The sequence below is a fragment of the Sorex araneus genome, chromosome 3 (genome assembly GCF_027595985.1).
Source record: "Sorex araneus isolate mSorAra2 chromosome 3, mSorAra2.pri, whole genome shotgun sequence".
Lineage (NCBI taxonomy): Eukaryota > Metazoa > Chordata > Mammalia > Eulipotyphla > Soricidae > Sorex > Sorex araneus.
The window spans coordinates 21,713,218-21,731,204 of record NC_073304.1 but is presented as its reverse complement, the minus strand read 5'-3'; the positions used below and the strand labels follow the sequence as shown (position 1 = coordinate 21,731,204).

The 17,987-nt window shown below is 38.6% G+C and overlaps 1 protein-coding gene across 23 annotated transcripts in view; it reads left to right on the top strand.

Moving 5' to 3' along the window:
• NRXN3 (neurexin 3) overlaps positions 1-17,987 on the top strand; it is a 1,748,572-nt gene that overhangs the window by 1,532,869 nt on the left and 197,716 nt on the right. For all 23 annotated transcript variants that reach the window (XM_055133160.1, XM_055133157.1, XM_055133153.1 and 20 more), the window contains one exon: positions 15,701-15,872. In XM_055133160.1, coding sequence (XP_054989135.1) covers positions 15,701-15,872 — 172 coding nt within the window. The remainder of the gene's footprint in view (positions 1-15,700; positions 15,873-17,987) is intronic.

Sequence of the window (17,987 nt, the reverse complement as noted above, 5' to 3'; positions counted from 1 at the left end):
CTTTAGAATTCAGTGAGCTTCTTGCCTTTTATTTTATTTTTTCAACTCCACTGGGACCTCCTTCCACCACTGTCATTTTATTAAAGGCCTGTGATATTCAAGACAGGCAAAAAACCCCAAGTAAATGGAAGAAACCTTTGAAAAGCACTGATATTTTATGATGTCTCAGTTTGTTAACTAAATTGCAGGTTGTATCACTTGGCCAGAGACAGCTGTCAGGTACCTCTGCCTGAACAAGTAGCATCTCCAAAATGACACATGTACTTTAGTTTCATTAGAGGTGGTGGGTATCATTATTGCCTGGGCCATCACAGTAAATATGGTGATTAGATGCATCCCTTGGGAGTTGTGGTTGACAGCATAGCTGGGCTGCGCTAAAGAGTCTTGGCTGGTGCATTGACGTAAGTGACAGCAAAGCAGCAGCCTGGGCCCCTTAGGAAGGCAGTGTGATGTAGAGAAAAATCTATGAGCCGGCTGAAATTCTATCAGTTAGGATTATAATTGTCTTTCTTAGAAGTCACGTTAACATCCCTATTTCTATTTTTTTTTCTGTTGTCCAAATTTTCAAGAAATCATTTGCTTGTTGCTGAGAATTTCAATTGAAATTATGACTCTTCCCTGCTTAACCAGGGCGCTAGTTCCTCCTCAGCCTTCTCTTGACTATAAAGTGAATATTCCTAGATTTCTTGTCATGTACTGTTTACCAACTAGCAGGTTCTCTTTAGATGCTTATGGACTGGCTTTCCGTTCCCTTTTAAGAGTCAAACTGAAAAGGAGGTGCATGAGGATTGCTTAGTAGGAAGAGTACTGCCTTACAATTCTAAATCAAGTGAAACCTCAAGGTCAAAATGTATAACTGGCCACATATCTAAGTGTGATTCCCCACAACAGTGCTGACTGGGAGCCCCAGCATCATTACAGAGGATGTGTCTTCCTGCGCAGCACAACTGAAATGAAGGCGTATTATCACTGCAGCCAAATGCATGGTGCTTGGTCATAACCACAACCAAGTGGGTGGGGCCACTCTCACCAACAACAGGAAACAACCCAAAATAAAATACAACAAACATTAAACATGATTCAGAAAAATAGATGATTTTTAAAAACCAGTCTGTATAGGAAGAGTTCTAGAGAAATGTTCTTTCTTCTTTCTCTCTCTCTCTCTCTCTCTTTCTCTGTCTTTCTCTCTTTCTCTCTCTGTTCCTTTCTTTCTTTCTTCCTTTCTTTCTTTCTTTCTTTCTTTCTTTCTTTCTTTCTTTCTTTCTTTCTTTCTTTCTTTCTTTCTTTCTTTCTTTCTTTCTTTCTTTCTTTCTTTCTTTCTTTCTTTCTTTCTTTCTTTCTTTCTTTCTTTTCTTCCTTTCCTTCCTTTCTTCCTTTTATGGAATCACTGTGAGATAGACTCTTACAAAGCTAATCACTATTAGGTTTCAGTCATATAGTTTTCCAACACCCATCCCTCCACCAGTATACATTTTCCAGCACCAGTGTTCCCAATTTAGCTTCCATAACTCCCCACCCCACCCAACCAGCCTGGTGGCGGACATTTCTCCACTTTCTCTCTCTCTCTCTCTCTCTCTCTCTCTCTCTCTCTCTCTCTCTCTCTCTCTCTCTCTTTCTCTCTCTCTCTCTCTCCTTTTGAACACTGTAGTTTGTAATATAGATACTGAAAGATTATCATGTATATCCCTTTGCTTTAACACTCAGATCTTGTCCAGCTGCTCATTTCCAACTATTATTATTATACTGGTCTCTTCTCCACCTTACCTACTCTCTGCCCCCACCCTCAGCCCCCTATACACACCAGGGAAAACAAGAGCTAGGAGGACTGGTCAATGGTGAGAAATGTTTTTCTGAGGGGGATCCTTTAGCTTTAGAAAAGGGATAGTTCCCCAATATTATATTAGGAAACAACTAACATTCTCTGAAGAGATTCTTTGGAATGACACTTCGTCGTCCTCTCTTTAATCCATTATCTGTTGATGAAACTGAATGAAAGGTCTTCGAATGTCTTTTCAAAGCCCCTCTTTCCTTTTTCTGTTCAGAGGACCTTTTTTGCTGTCTTGCCAATACCCAGACCAGGCCAGTTTTATTTTTGCAGGAGCCATCAAGAAGAGGATTAGAACATGTAGGAAGGCTATTGTATAGCCAGGTCAAAGTTTGATCTCAGACCCATTCCCCTATTCAACACCACAGCCAATAAAGGTTGCTGGTCCTTTACCCTATGTCTATTTCTCAATTGGCTTAGAATTCAGAATGGAGCGGGCTATGATTTATTGCTCACTTAAACCTCAACACGGTAGGGGAGTGATTTTGTTTTTCTAGCTGTTATATTGCAATGAACATTTTTGATTTATTTGGCAAGAGTGTTATATAACTAAAATATTTTTTCCAATACCATGTTCTACTCAAAATTAAATAGGAGTTCGAGTGCAGTGGCCTACAATTAAAGTTTTCTTGATGGTTATAGCCATACAGATAGATGACCCCACAGAACTGAAAGTGTGCTTGCATGAAATTTAATGTGATTTTTCCATAAGAAATAATCTGCTCTCATACAACTTTTAGCAATGTGTTATCATCATCTTTGGTGGCATTTGTTAATCCTATGGCATGTCTCTGAGACAAGGTGCAGGTAGCCACCACACTTCAGACTTTAGAAAGAAGTCTATTTTGCTTAAATTCCATATTCTCAAGAGACGCGTAGGTGATAGATTTTGTTGTTGAGCTTCAGTTCATGAAAAGTACATTAAAATCTTGAGCTCAGCCATCTCTCTAAAGCAGCAGTTGGGTCATTACAATTTGGCAGGCACTTCAGATGCATGTGCATGATTTTATGATTGAGTTTGTTTAATTCCTCCTAACCCTTCTGAGGGGAAGTTGCTAAAATTCCTTAAGCCTTTTTTTTTTTTTTGCTTGCTTTGTGTTAGATGCCTACATTCATTGTTTATCATTGCAGCCACAATTCTGTGGTAGGTAATATGTTTTCAACATGGTAGATGAAAAAATTGAGATTAAAAGAGACTAAAGGATTGGATTTGGTTAAGACACACCATAAAATATTAGGTTGAGGTTTAAAATCTACCCAAGCTTAATCAAAAGTCTATGATTATTTTGGGGTTAATAAAAATAAACAAACATAGTAATCTTCAAGGTGAAGCTTGATAATATATCATTAAAATGAAATGGCACTTCCATAAAATGGAAGGGGAAAAAGGTGTTTTCATTTATTTTATACAATACCAGGGCCTGCTCATTCTTTTTCATTGAGACTTAGAGAAGTTCTAGTAACATAACAAAACAATTTCTCTTTTATCTTTAACCTATTTCCAAAACAAAAGACCAATGACAAAAAGAAGCAAACAAAACACTCAAAAAATGCACAGCAACCAACACAGCTTTTGCATGTCATAGGGAGTAGTGGAGAAGGTGGAAAGTGAAGACATTTCTCCCTCTGTTCTGATCCTTAATTGTGTTTTAGAAGTGTTATCTCATTGTTGCTAAAACCTTCTATCAAATAAGAAGCCCTGAAATAAAGCTTTTAATGATATTTTCATTTTTTAACATTGAAAACTTATTCTACCTTAAAAAGATACCATCTTCCTTTAATATAATCAGAGGTTCTGATCCAATTTATGTAGTCTGAATTTGTAACCTGGGCTTCTCATAATGCCTCTAATAAGCTTGCATTCAAATAAAATCAACAGAAAATAAATCAAACCCCAAAGAGTTTATACTTTTCCAAGAAGTATTTCACAGATCAGTTACATTTTGTGTGTACTCTACCCTGTGTGCAGACACATGATTCCTGATCCTCCCTGCCCTTCATCAGAGCAGAAATTAGACCTATGTGCCGCGGGCATTCAGGTTTTAGGTAGCCCTAGTGCCTTATTCTCTGCATTTCCTGAATAGACTTGGCTGTCTTTTATTCCGGAGGATATGGTTTATTGGCAGCCATCCTTTTGCAGTTGGGTCAGAAAAGCATCCTACTGTCTACTGAGGAAGTTGTTTCTGCTTGTATCTAGCTTTCTAAGATTTTTGCCTCTGATCATTTGCCTGTGGAGTTAGTTGCCTTTAAGTCATTGTTAGATAAATGGCAAAAAAATGGAAAAATACATCTATAACTGAGGGTTTGTAGAACTGTTTTTCTTTATTCTCTCAGATGACCTCTGTAAGACTTCTACCGATTTCTATAATTCCTTGCCTATATCCCAATTTTTTTTATTTTTTATTAGTTAATCACCGTGAGGTACAGTTACAAACTCATGAACTTTCATGTTTGCATTTCAGTCATACAGTGATGGATTGCATCCCTCCAACAGTGCCCATTCTCCTCCACCAATGTTTCCAGTATCCCTCCCACCACCCCCTATTAGTACCCTCCCTCTCCTTAAAGTCTTACTTTCTTCTAACTAATCATTACCTTAAACAATGCACAGTTGTCACTGAGCATGGATAGGGAAAGTTAGCAGTGCTAAATGCTGAAACATGGATGTCATAAAAAGCTCTTTGGATAACATCTTCGCTGATGACCCTTGAGCCTCTGAGCCATGTTTATGTGTAAACACAGCTCTTGCTTCTGCCCTTATGAACAGTAAATCTCTTCTGACTTAAGAGTGATACCTATACAGAAGAAAAGGGTGTTAGCACTCTGGATAAACACACACACACACACACACACACACACACTCATACAGGGCCACACACACAATACATCTTTTTCTAACCTTGTTTCCCTTCGGTATTCAAATGAATTCATTTAACATCTTTGATTCAATGAATAAAGTGTAAAGATAAAGACTGTGTGTACCCTTTAATACTATGCCATGAAAAGGTTCATATTGCATGTGGATTTGTTAAAATTTCCATAGATAATGTGTCTGTCCAAAGGCTTTGATTGACTCATAGACAGTGCAAAGTGCATATCATAGCAGAGAAAAGTGCTGTCTTTCCAGTTTCACAGGGATACTTCTTTGGCTGAGATTTACTTTAAAATTTGGGAGGGATGTTGCATTCTAATGAATTAAAATGAGATGTATTCTTTCATTATTCTGTCAAAAGATCATGTGACCTTGAAATAATTCTCTATACCAGCATGCTGGACACCTTTCCAACGGTGTGAGTCATCTCCCTTAGTCATGATTTTAAGTGTCCCATTTGGGTCACCTTAATAATCTTGCCTGGGGCCCAAGAAAAGTGTTCTTTGCATACTTTAGGTCAAGCGTCCAGATTAATCTCCCCTTCCGTGGTTTGGACAGTGGCACGAAGGCTAGCATCTCTGTCTTCTGATGTACAGCAGCTATTTAAATTTCACATTTCTTCCTCCCCTATTGCTCTTGTGGGTAGGTCCGAGTCGACCTTTTGAATTAGAAATGCTGATATGATCCAAGAGAGACTATTACAGTGGTGATAGTTGACAAAGAGGAGGATCATAAAACATCACCTGGATGAAGTACCTAGCTGCAATCGTATCTCTAGGGCACACATGCAGCAGCGTCCCTGTGTGAAGACAAGCGCAGATGATATATTAGAGTCTGTTGGCCATTTTGTTTACGATAAATAGGAAAGGAACAAAGAGGCGCTATTTCAGGATATTCGTCCAAGATGATGACACAGTAGATTCTCCTTGCAGGTAAACTAAGAACTGTTAATCACTATTTATCATTCAAAGAACTCAATCTTCTTGCAGATGCATTAGAGCCCTAGAGACTCATATATGCATTGGGTTGCAAAGCTAGTCTCTTTTCAGATTCCACCTAATATAATAAACTGAAATTCTGGCATCAGAGTGATGTGTGCTGGCTTTTAGAGTCCCACGCCTTTAACATGTATATGATTCAATCCACAGAACTAGATACATTTTTGAAAGAAATGTAGTATCATTATCATTTTAATAGCTTGACAAGTTAGCTCCATCTCCTCCATTTTCAGACTATTTCTGGCTACCATCTTCTGCCATAAGTCTCTAATTTATTTCTCTGTATCTCCAGTTGTCTACCATCATTGTGACATTGAATTGATTTTAGTATCTAAACTACTCTTGGCAGAATATGGTATGGATTAGTTTGTACTAAATTTGAAGGATTTTTCTATTTTTAGTATTATCAAAAGTATATTGTATTTGCCAGGTAATTACCTGAATGAGCAGTCACTGGTTCTTCTTTTCCCACACTTTCCTATTAAAGTTATATTCACCCTAAAGCTTTTGTTCACAACCTAAATATTATTAATCATGATTAGATCTGAGTTGTGCAAATTTCCAAAATCGAGATCAGCAAACATTTTTTTTTTTCAGAAAAGGGCCAAAGAGCAAATTATACTTTGTAGAACCACATAATTTCTTTTGCAACCACTCAGCTTTGTTGTAGTGAAAAAGTGCCAAAGAGAGTCTGAAAATGAATAAGCAGATTCATTCACAGTGGTGCCTCAATAAAACTTTATTTACAGAAACAGACATCTATCAGATTTGACCCACAACAGACTTTCCTCATTGTGCCAGGCCAGTTTGCTCTCTGTACTTTGGAGCCCCATTTTCCAAAGACATTAAAGAAAATCTCAAGTAATTTTCATCCGATTTTTATGACCTTCCCCATACTGAATTTCTTAATTTTTTCATGTGCACATAGATCTCCTTTTTTAAAAATTTTCTCCAGCTAGAAAATGCCATAGAATTTAGACTGGGTTTTCCTCTATTTTAGTAGCTGAAAATAAATTAATTAAAAATTCTTAATGTTATCCTGTACCTGTTACTGTTGACTTTGTGGACCAAATACTTGTTTTTTTTGTTGCATATTGTTAGATATTTTTCAGATTCTTAAGCTGTACTCTCTAGGTGCTCGTAGCAACCCACACTGAGTTATGTTAACCCAAAATGGCTCAGTTTTATCAAATGTGTGTGTGCACAAAATCAAGCCTAGTTAAAAACACTGCCATAACAGAAACAGTGCATGATTCTAAGGAAGTGGTTCCCAGACATCAACAAGCTTTTTCATCACTTGTGAAAAATCTCTATTGTTGGGTGCCGCCCCAGAGTTTCTGGTTAAGAACATCTGGTGTTTGACTCAAGAGGTTTGGCATGTCTAAGAAGTTTCCAGGTGATTCCGATGCTGCAGGCTCCAGAATTTCACATTTTTCGGCATGTAGATATAATAAAGATTTCTGGAGGAATGTAGGTGGTTTACAATATGCTTCCCAATTGTGAGGATTATAGCCAGTTGATGCTGTGTGCACCGGGCTGAAGGTCTCTTTATTAAGACCGTTGTATGATCCCTCCCAGCTGTGGTTGAGATCTATAGGGAAAGCAAGTCATTTATGGGAGCAGTTCAGACTGTATGGGGTTTATCAGTCCTGCCCTGCCAGCTGTCGCCTGAATCCTGCCAGGACACTATTCCAGGTCCTGGCTCAACACTAGGACTCCTGTGGACATAAACTATTTTTTCTCTTTGCAGTAAAACTTAACTATCAAACAAGGCAGTGTGACATTGTGGTCTGAGGACGAGAATGGAGTATGGCAAGTGGGTTGGAAGGATGCAAGGACTCAGGGTGGTGTTTGGTGAGCAGTGACCGTTAGAACTGTCTCTGACTCTCTTATTTATACTAGCTGTTTTGTCCTTTTTTCATGCCCCCTCCTTCAGATCAGAGTTCCTTTTGTCCTAAACTGTCATCTTTGTTTGTTTTTTTTTCCATATTTCCCTCTCTTTTTTAATTTTATTTTGTGTCTTTGCTTGGAGTTAGAGATGGAGCTGTCTTGAGCTATTTATCAGTCTTATCTCTCTTGGCCCTCTGTTAGGTTTTTCAGTCTGTGGATCTAATCCACTTTAATTGATTGACCTCACACAGCCGAACACCACCAGGAGCACAACTGCATCGGGGGACGAGAGAACACAATTTTGCTTTATAGGTATAAAGGTCACAGAGATGTGGTCCAAGTTTAAGAATTTAGAGTTATTTTCCAAACAGTTTATCCTGAATTTTCTAGGGACAATATATACAGATCCTGGAATTGGTGATCTTGACGGTGAGATCGTTCTTTCAAATAAGTAGTCCTCTACAGGGCATTTAAGATTTAAGCATCATCTATTCTACTAAGCCCCACCCACTTATTCGTGACGTATTCACCATCCCCACCATCTTCACACATTTCCACTAACGCCCCTGTTATATCGTTCTATGCAAAGCACTTTTGAACTTGCCAATTGGCCAAAATTTTTATTCGTTTCTCTTAAATATGTTTTAATGTAAATATTATGACGATGGCTTCCTCTCTATTATTTTCATTTGTCACACAAATAGTTTAAGACTTGGGCAGTTGAGAGGCCTGTTAAAGATTACCTAAATGAGGTGCAGCACTGTAATAGGAACTAGAGCTTCTGTTTCTAAATATTAAATGCTTCTGCAACCCAAAGCAAACATTTTCTTCTCTCTGCCTTCCTGCAGCAGCTTCACTTAAACTCCTTAAGGAATGTGGACAGGTTATTGTCCCAATAGGGAACAGAAAAACACATTCTCTCTAAACTCCACAGCTGGAGTATGGGCAGTTTGTATATTTCATGATGGAATTATTCTCTATCTTAGATATCTCAAAAAGGAGATTGGTCTTGTGTATCTCTGAAATTCCTTAGTAGTCCTGACTCTATACACCTCAAGAATGCTCTGATAGACTTCTCAAAAGACAGACTACACACAAATTCAGTGTTCTACTGAATGCAATGTTTTGCCCTGGATCATTTCAAATAAATTCTCCATCAGGGAAATTTTTTTGGTGAAATAAGTAAGCAATACACCATCTTTTTGTATTTTACACACTGCATCTACTAAACACAATGCAATTGTTATCCTTCAAATTTGTTGCAAAAATATTTGCCTATGAATAACCATTTCTCTACTCTATTCTGACCTTTTCAAACTGTTTTTCTTGCCATGGCATACACAGAATTGATCATATTGTTTTTTATTTATTTATTTTTTAATAGTTTATTTTTAATTAGTGAGTCAACATCAGGGTACAGTTACAGATTTATACATTTTTGTGCTCATGTTTCCCCCATACAAAGTTCGATAACCTATCCCTTCACCAGTGCCCATTCTCCACCACCAGTAAACACAACATCCCTCCCACCCTCCCCAGTCCCGTCTCCCCCTACCCCACACTGCCACTATGGCAGGGTATTCCCTTTTGTTCTCTCTCTCTGATTAGGTGTTGTGGTTTGCAATAAAGGTGTTGAGTGGCCATTGTGTTCAGTCTCTAGTCTATATTCGGCCCGCATCACCCTTCCCCCACCTGACCTCCGACCACATTTTACTTGGTGTTCCCTTCCCTGAGTTGTCCAGAATGAGAGACCAGCCTCCAAGCCATGGAGACAACCTCCTGGTACTTATTTCTACTATTCTTCGGTGTTAGTCTTATAGTCTATTATTCTATATTCCACAGATGAGTGCAATCTTTCTATGTCTGTCTCTCTCTTTCTGACTCATTTCATATGACGTTTGCATATAAGTGGATCAGCATGGAAAGGATCATATTGTTTTGATCACAACTACAGACATTTACTGAATACCAGTTAGGCTTCCTACAGTTGGCTGGAACGATAGTACAGCGGGTAGGGTGTTTGCCTTGCACGCAACCAACCCGGGTTTGATTCCTACCCCCCATTTCAGAGAGCCCAGCAAGCTACCGGGAGTATCACGCCCTCATGGCAGAGCCTGGCAAGCTACCTGTGGCATATTTGATATGCCAAAAACAATAACAACAAGTCTCACAATGGAGATATTACTGGTGCCCACTCCAGCAAACCAATGAGTGACAGGGGGATGACAGTGATACAGTGATACAGTTCAGATAACCAGTTAGGTTAGATAGACAGAGAAGGTAGACATAATATATTACATATATGCTGAATATGTCATCTTATGTACAAGTGCCTGAAATGTAGCATAAGACAATAAACCATGGCTTTAAAATCAGTCAAATCTTAATTCTGCTCTTAATTATGCATTTTTTAAGTCATACAATAAGGAAATAGAAGTGTTCTCTCTGGTGATACATATACCAGCAATTAAATTTATGGTTCAGGATTGAAATCCAATGTATTGTAGAACATGGGTCTCTTGTCCTTTCAAATCAGAAAGAGATCCCAAAGTTCTTTTTCTGCAAAATGTCTCACAATGGGGAAGGATTAGAACCATGTTTCAAGAGTAGCACTTATTACTTTATTTCCTATGATCAGGCATTAAAATAGGAATGGCAGCCTTGGTAGAATCTGGATCCATGTGGGATCACATACATGTTTTCCTTGTATAATTGTCTGACACTGAACTCAAGTTCCTGGGGAGGGAGAGGAGGTTAGAAGTTAAGGCATTAAGAATTGCTTCCTTTGCACATCTCCCTGGCATACATTTGAGAGTCTCAATTCTGTTTGTCAGCTGCAATTTCCTAAACTAGCAGATTGTGCAATCTCCCTTACCCAAGGGCAGAATGGAATGAATGAAGAGGTTGCCTTCGGGGAAATCTTTCTTCCTCAGAATTTTTCTTACCCTTGTGCATTCGTGGTCCTGAAATTTGACCCTAGTATGGGTAGCATTTCTTGGGTCACCTCCACAGCAATGAATATAATGTGGCTGATGGAAGATCAGAAAATTGGAGCTGAACTAATTTGAGGAACCAGGTGGGCTCATAAACAGTCATTACTTATGAAGGATGACTTCCTGGTTATTTAAAGACAGCTGTTTTTTGCACTGTTCACTTTCTTTCTCAATGCACTTGAGGATTCTTTGGTAATGCTTTCTGATTTACCACTTTCCTTCATTTTTCATTAGCAAGGAAGATCAGAGATGGAAGTGATTGCCTTGGTAGCAAATTTAGTGGTGACGGGTGTGGAGTTGTTAAAAATTATAGTCATGCTGTTCTTGCAGCGACATTTTGCTTGTGTTGGAGAAGCACCAAGGAATAGAGAGAGAAAGTAGTTACCACATTGTGACAGGAAATCAACTGTGCATAGGCTGCTCTTTAATTGTTCTGTTAAAAAAAAATGATTTTTGGTTGTTTTGATCTGCATCTCTCTGTGATTAGCACACATCCAAAAGAACAAAAGCAACCACTGTTGGAGAGGATGTGGGGAGAAAGGGACCCTTCTTCACTGCTGGTGGGAATGCCGACTGGTTCAGCCCTTCTGGAAAACAATTTGGACGATTCTCAAAAAATTAGATATTGAATTCCCATTTGACCCAGCAATACCACTGCTGGGAATATATCCCAGAGAGGCAAAAACGTACAATCGAAACAACATCTGCACATGTATTTTCATTGCAGCACTTTTTACAATAGCCAGAATCTGGAAAAAACCCGAATGCCCCAAAACGGATGACTGGTTGAGGAAACTTTGGTACATCTATACAATGGAATACTATGCAGCTGTTAGAAAAAAGGAAGTCAAGAATTTTGTAGTTAAGTGGATGGGCATGAAAAGTTTCATGCTGAGTGAAATGAGTCAGAAAGAGAGAGACAGCCATAGAAAGACTGCACTCATCTATGGTATATAGAATATCAGAGTGGGAGACTAATACCCAAGAACTGTAGAAATAAGTACCAGGAGGTTGACCCCATGGCTTCGAGGCTGGCCTCACGTTCCGGGGAAAGGGCAACTCAGAGAAGCGATCACCAACTACATTGTAGTCGAAGGCCATGTGGGGGAAGGGAGTTGCGGGCTGAATGAGGGCTAGAGACTGAGCACAGCGGCCACTCAACACCTTTATTGCAAACCACAACAGCTAATTAGAGAGAGAGAACAGAAGGGAATGCCCTGCCACAGTGGCAGGGTGGGGTGGGGGGGAGATGGGATTGGGGAGGGTGGGAGGGACGCTGGTTTACGGGTGGTGGAGAATGGGCACTGGTGAAGGAATGGGTTCCCGAACTTTGTATGAGGGAAGTATAAGCACAAAAGTGTATAAATCTGTAACTGTACCCTCACGGTGATTCTCTAATTAAAAATAAATAAATTATTAAAAAAAATGATTTTTACTTTCATAACACTCCTTGATAACAGTTGCTAAACCAAATGATTTGGGCCACTAGTTTCAATTACACAAATAAGGAAAAGAAAAAGAAAAGGTGACTGACATTTAATGAGGCACCGGAATATGTAGAACCATGAACTGTGCCCTCACTTTCTCCATGTTCTAAAATTCTCACAGTAAACCTCAGAGGTAGCAGTTTTTATTTCCTTCCCTCCACACACCCCTTTATAGAAGATAAATCAAAATTTAAATGACCTAACCAAGGGCATACAGCTTTAAGACTCTGGGTAGAGCAGAACCATGCCATGTTTATCCTGTTAAAGCAATTAACTTCTCCAGTCATGAGAGCATTATAAACGTCTCGATGATGAGCTAGTTCCTTCTTCTGATCTCATCAATACCTTATAGCTATATAATATTTTACTGAAGTACTCTTTTAATAAGCAGATTATTTCCATCGTGCACTAGCCCTAGAAAGTCTATCAAGTTGGCATATACTCCCCATAATACATTATTCAAAAAATGGGTTCAGAAAAGTTAAGTGACTATTTCAAGGTCAGGCAAGGCTGAATCCAAATTAAATGTTTTTTTTTTTTTTTACCCCTCACTTTTTCTCTTGTCTGGACATACAACCCAGCAGAGTTTATTTTCATGGCCTGTTGACTATGATGGATTCAAGGCTTGGCGAGTATATGGGTATTTGCCACGAGTTTATAATGAACTGAGACAAAGCAGTTTGCCACAGATTATAATGCCACCATGGTCCCATGACAAATGACAAAAGGTTGCTGTAATGAAATATTATTGCTAGTAAAGAGACCACCTCTGAGGTCTAACACAGCCACATTTGCCACTGCAGGAGACACAAGGAAGCATTTGGAGAAGGGTCTCTAGGAGACTGGAAGCATGCTAACAGGATTAAGAAGATCTCTCTGAAAGAATGATTGCAATGGCAAATGTGTGGGGCCCGAGATAAGGGCCAAATATTTATTCTGGCAGAGATTAAATCTCTTCTTTCCCTGAATCTATTATGGATCTTGCAGAAAATCTGCTCAAGAATATATCTCGCTGATCAGCCAACTCACTCAGCCAGAACTGTACTTTGCCACCGCTGTTGCTGAAAAGCCGCAGAGTGCTTGTCTAAAGTTCTCTTGGCCCCCAAAATCTGTTCACGGTCCATGATTAATTAGTGACGCAGAGGTGAATTGAATCACCAGCCATCCTTTCCGTGCACCCAGAATTTATATAGTGTTTTTCTCATTGAAGAATGGTGGTGCAGTAAACAGCCCACACTTGAAGGGTAGGCGGAAGTCCTGAGTTTTTAACTCCTTTTAGTCCCTTTCATTCTGCTTTAGACTCAAGTTATCCAAGCCTTGCTTGTTTTTGCATGAGTGTGGCAGCTACTATTACATGCACACATGTACCTGTGTGCCTCCATATAAACACACATCCTTAGAAAAGAAGACCAGCAGAGAGAGAGAGAGAGAGAGAGAGAGAGAGAGGAAGGGAGACAGAGAAGAGAGAGACAAAAAGAGAGAGAGGGAGGGAGAGAGAGAGGAAGAGGGAGAGGGAGAGAGAGCAGGAAAGTTGTTTTTACATGTCTGAGTTCTAGAGACTCGAGGACAAAAATAAATTATAAGTTTATTACTTATGGGTATTTATGGACAAGAGCATTGTTTTGCAAGCCCACAATCAAGTTTGTTTCTCTTTGTATTATATTTCAATGCAAGGTATATTTTATTTAGTGCTAGGATGTAGGGATGGGAAAACAGTCTGAGAATGCAGTGTCATGATTTAAGAAATCATAAGTATGTTTAGTCACCATTTAGGGAGACAACAAGATTACTGTTCTCAGAGAACAGAAATTGAGAATTGTAAGCATCATTTTACACCATGTATTATGCTATGATGCACGGAAGAGGAGATGTGGCCCGCCCCGCATCTCTGCATGCCTGCAGTAGTCTTGTTGATCATTATAGATTCCTGCCCTAAGATTGAGATACCTTATCACTTACCCATTCATTTATTGTGCAATTATTATTTTGGAGCGACAGCTCAAAGTATGTCAAACTCTATAGTAATCAGTGCCTAAAATCTCACCGAAAGATTGTGGTCTATTTCTTTTTTAACATACTATTGATTCATGAACTCTAAACTTAAGTATTTTATAAATATTGTATTTGTGTATTGGATTAATAAAAACATGGGAAAATTTTGAATAAATATGAGATTTATCCAAATATTTTCTAAACCTTAGTTTTTATAGATTCTGGACTCTTCTATCTCAAACTTTTCTCCCTTTTCTTTTTATCTTCTTCTACTGCTTAATAATGAAACAAGTTAACAGAAACTATGTAACTAAATATTGTGACACTGACTTTTAGTGAACTACAACTGGATTATTCTTGAATGTCTACCGTGTGCTTGTCTATCTATCTCAGACAAATAGGTAACCGAGAAAATGTGTCTTTCTTCTATTTTTTGACCAGCCCCCATGATGCACAACAGACTAAAATGCATTTCTAAACAGTTGACAGAAGGCTGAATGGATAGTACAGATTAAAGTGCTTGCCTTATAAGCAGAGGATCAAATATGATCCCCTGCACCACATAAGATATCCTGAGCATTCAGAGGACTGAGTCTTGAGCACCCTGCCAGGAGTAAGTCCTGGGAACCACCAGGTGGAGCCCAACCTTCCTCTGACCAAAAAAGATTTAGAGGGATGACTTAGATTTGTAAGATTACTTTCAGTTTAGTCATCATTTTGAAAGCATCATTAGTAAATATTAATTCAAACTCAGCCATAACCAGTTATTCAAGGATAAAATAATAGCTTTAATAGTACTGTAATTTATATTTCATTGTCTCTAGGTACTCCTAAGGACTTAGATGATGTCATGAATTCCATCTTCACTTCCGTAATCATCACTATCTCAATCATTTTCCTCATTGCTAAAGTTTTCTAGAATTCACTGTGGTTTCCCTCCTACAAGAATTTGAGGGAACACATAGCTTCTCTTCTGTGTAAAACAAAACTGTAGCACAGAATATTGCATCCCTTTATAGCTTTAGTAGGATTATAAGACGGAGAGGGTGGAAGTTATCTAACTCTGAAAACCTGAGATTAGTTTCACTGGTGTGTGTGTGTGTGTGTGTGCGTGTGCGTGCGCGCACACTCGAGCATATGTGCACACACTTTATGAATATGAAAAGTATCATCAAGACTTGGAGTGTCACATTAGTTCTGCTACTATTGGTTCCTACTCTTGCCTTTTTTATCCCAAAATGTGCAAGCATGGTCTTTCCTCTTCAATCCTGTACTTGAATTGTGGAGAAATTTAAGGTCTGATGTCTTATTAATCTCTCCTAGAAGATGGGCCAAATTCACCTCACAAAACTCATTTTGTAGTGCCACTACAAAGTTGTCAGATAGCTCTGTGGGTCCTGTGTTGATATCTGTTGAGGGCAATTAAATGATGTAACCTGGGAGAACAATTGACGTAATTGAGCAGTTTGATATCATTGTTTTTCATTTTCAGAATGAATGCTTATAGAAAAACCAAGGATACTATTACTAACTTCATGCTGACAATTCATCTTGATACCTATAGATTTATTTGACAATCAGCTTAAAAGAGTGAAAATTTGACAGTTGTCGATAACTCTACATTTTGTGTTTCTTTATGATAGGAACAGGGGAAAATTGGAGTCGTCTTCAATATTGGTACAGTCGACATCTCCATCAAAGAAGAGAGAACCCCTGTGAATGATGGTAAATACCATGTGGTGCGCTTCACCAGGAACGGCGGGAATGCCACCCTCCAAGTGGACAACTGGCCAGTGAATGAGCATTATCCCACAGGTACATGTTTTACTCTCAATGACCACCCTCTATTTTGCTCTCTCATTATCATTTCTAAATGGTAATGTCCTCATGATTCTCACCAACTCATAAAACACAAGTTTTTTTTGACATGAGAATGTCAGTTATTTCTGTAGGATTTCATTAAGAATAGGGAGCTTCTGGAGACACACTAACTATGCAAAGACTTTTTTTTTTCAATCTAGTAGTACTTGACTGATTCATACAACAGACAATTCTGATAAGTGATCCTAGGTTCTGAAAATGATGAGCAATGGAGGGAAGGAGCACCTTCTCTATTGTGAGTAACTGGCAATAATTTAAAAAATAATCCATTTGAGATGAAGACATTGTCATGCCTTTTAGTCAGTTGTGATTAAAGTCTAAATGGCCAGGGATGACAAAAGATGATGAAAGGAGGCCTATTAAATATTACTATAACTCATCGTGGTAACAATGAGGATGAAATTTCCTTCATTATTGTTGACTTTGTCAGGTCCTCTTCCTCTCCTACTAAGTAGTACTGTAGCACAGTTGCGCTGTCATCCTGTTGTTTATCGATTTGCTTGAGTGGCACCAATAACATCTCCATTGTGAGACTTGTTGTTACTGTTTTTGGCATATTGAATATGCCACGGGTAGCTTGCCAGGCTCTCTGGGAGGGACAGAGGAATCAAACCTGGGTTGGCCATGTGCAAGACAAACGCTCTTGCTATCGCTCCAGTCCTCCTACTAAGTAGGCCATGATATTCAAAGATTCGTCTGAGTAATCATTTTAATAGCAAACCTCCTAGACTTGGAAAAAGAGGGGTTAATCATCTGTTTATATTTGATAATCAAGAGGAAACATTTACCTCTAGACTCTCAGAGCCGGATGGTCAAATCAAAGTTCATGGGAGGAAAGGTTGCCTCCTTTCAAAAGATATTCAAATAATCCCTTGATATTGCCTCTCATCTCTCACTTGACCCAGGAACTGAACCTGAACGCTAATCATGAAAATTCCAGAATTAGAAGGGAAAATATGTCGGCATGGCTTTTGCTCCACAATCTCATTATTTTATGTTAGAGGCAAAGAAATCATAATTCAGAATATTGTGCGAATATTGAACTTCCACTAATATGATCATGATGCTTGGCCTCGCTATCTCCTACAATTCCAACTCCTTAAACTTTTCTGACCACTATACTCTCATTCCCTTTGTTTTGAGAAGGGTCCAGGGATGAAGATGCCAGAAGCTTGTTTCCAAAAATGTAAGAGCTGTTTAAATAATAATCGTCATACTCGAATAGGAATCCAAAAAGTAAAATGGCATATTTGTAGTCCAAGAATGTGGGATGAAGACTATGATTGTGTTCCCATGCCAAATTCAGAATGAATTTGCTAAAAAAGCCATGGAAAAGTATCTGAGCTTGCTTTTCCTAGCACCCGTGGTTTTCCAAAGCTGCAGTAGAACACAAGTTGCATCCACAGACAGCAGACAAGACATACATGGAACTGAAGCAAAGAACTCCCTATTATCATAGACGTCTGTATTTCTCTATACAATATTCAGCTCAATCTGTGCTGGGATTCTCTTGGCATAATCAGTATTTCTTAGATTAAGGGGGGAAAAAAAGGATGTTATGCATTTTTCTTTGAGTCTTTGAAGAGCATCAGGGGTGCTAACAACTACTATTAATTCCTATAATCAAAATTCATGAGATAGTAATATACCTGATTTTTAAATGTTTCTTGCTTACATACTGGCAGCTGAGGATGGGAGAGAAACAAAATAGCCAGAGATCTAAAAGTCAGTTATTTGTTCAAAGCAAAAATCAATTTATTTCTATGGCATATTTTCTTTGGCCCTGCTAGTACTGCTGGAATGCATATGTGTATTTCCATTAAGAATTTCAAAGATTTTAAAATTGATGTTAACCACTTGTCCTGAGTCGATAAAGTATCCAGAAATTTGCTCCTGGCAAGGCAAAGGTTGTTTAATGATCATTTTAAAGCCTCACGTATGTAAGAATATCAGCTATCTGTGTTGAATGACTCTCTCTTTGTATCTTTAGTTTCAAATTATGGGTTGCTTCCTATGTTTTCAAAAAAAAGAATAAACCTTTCTCTAATA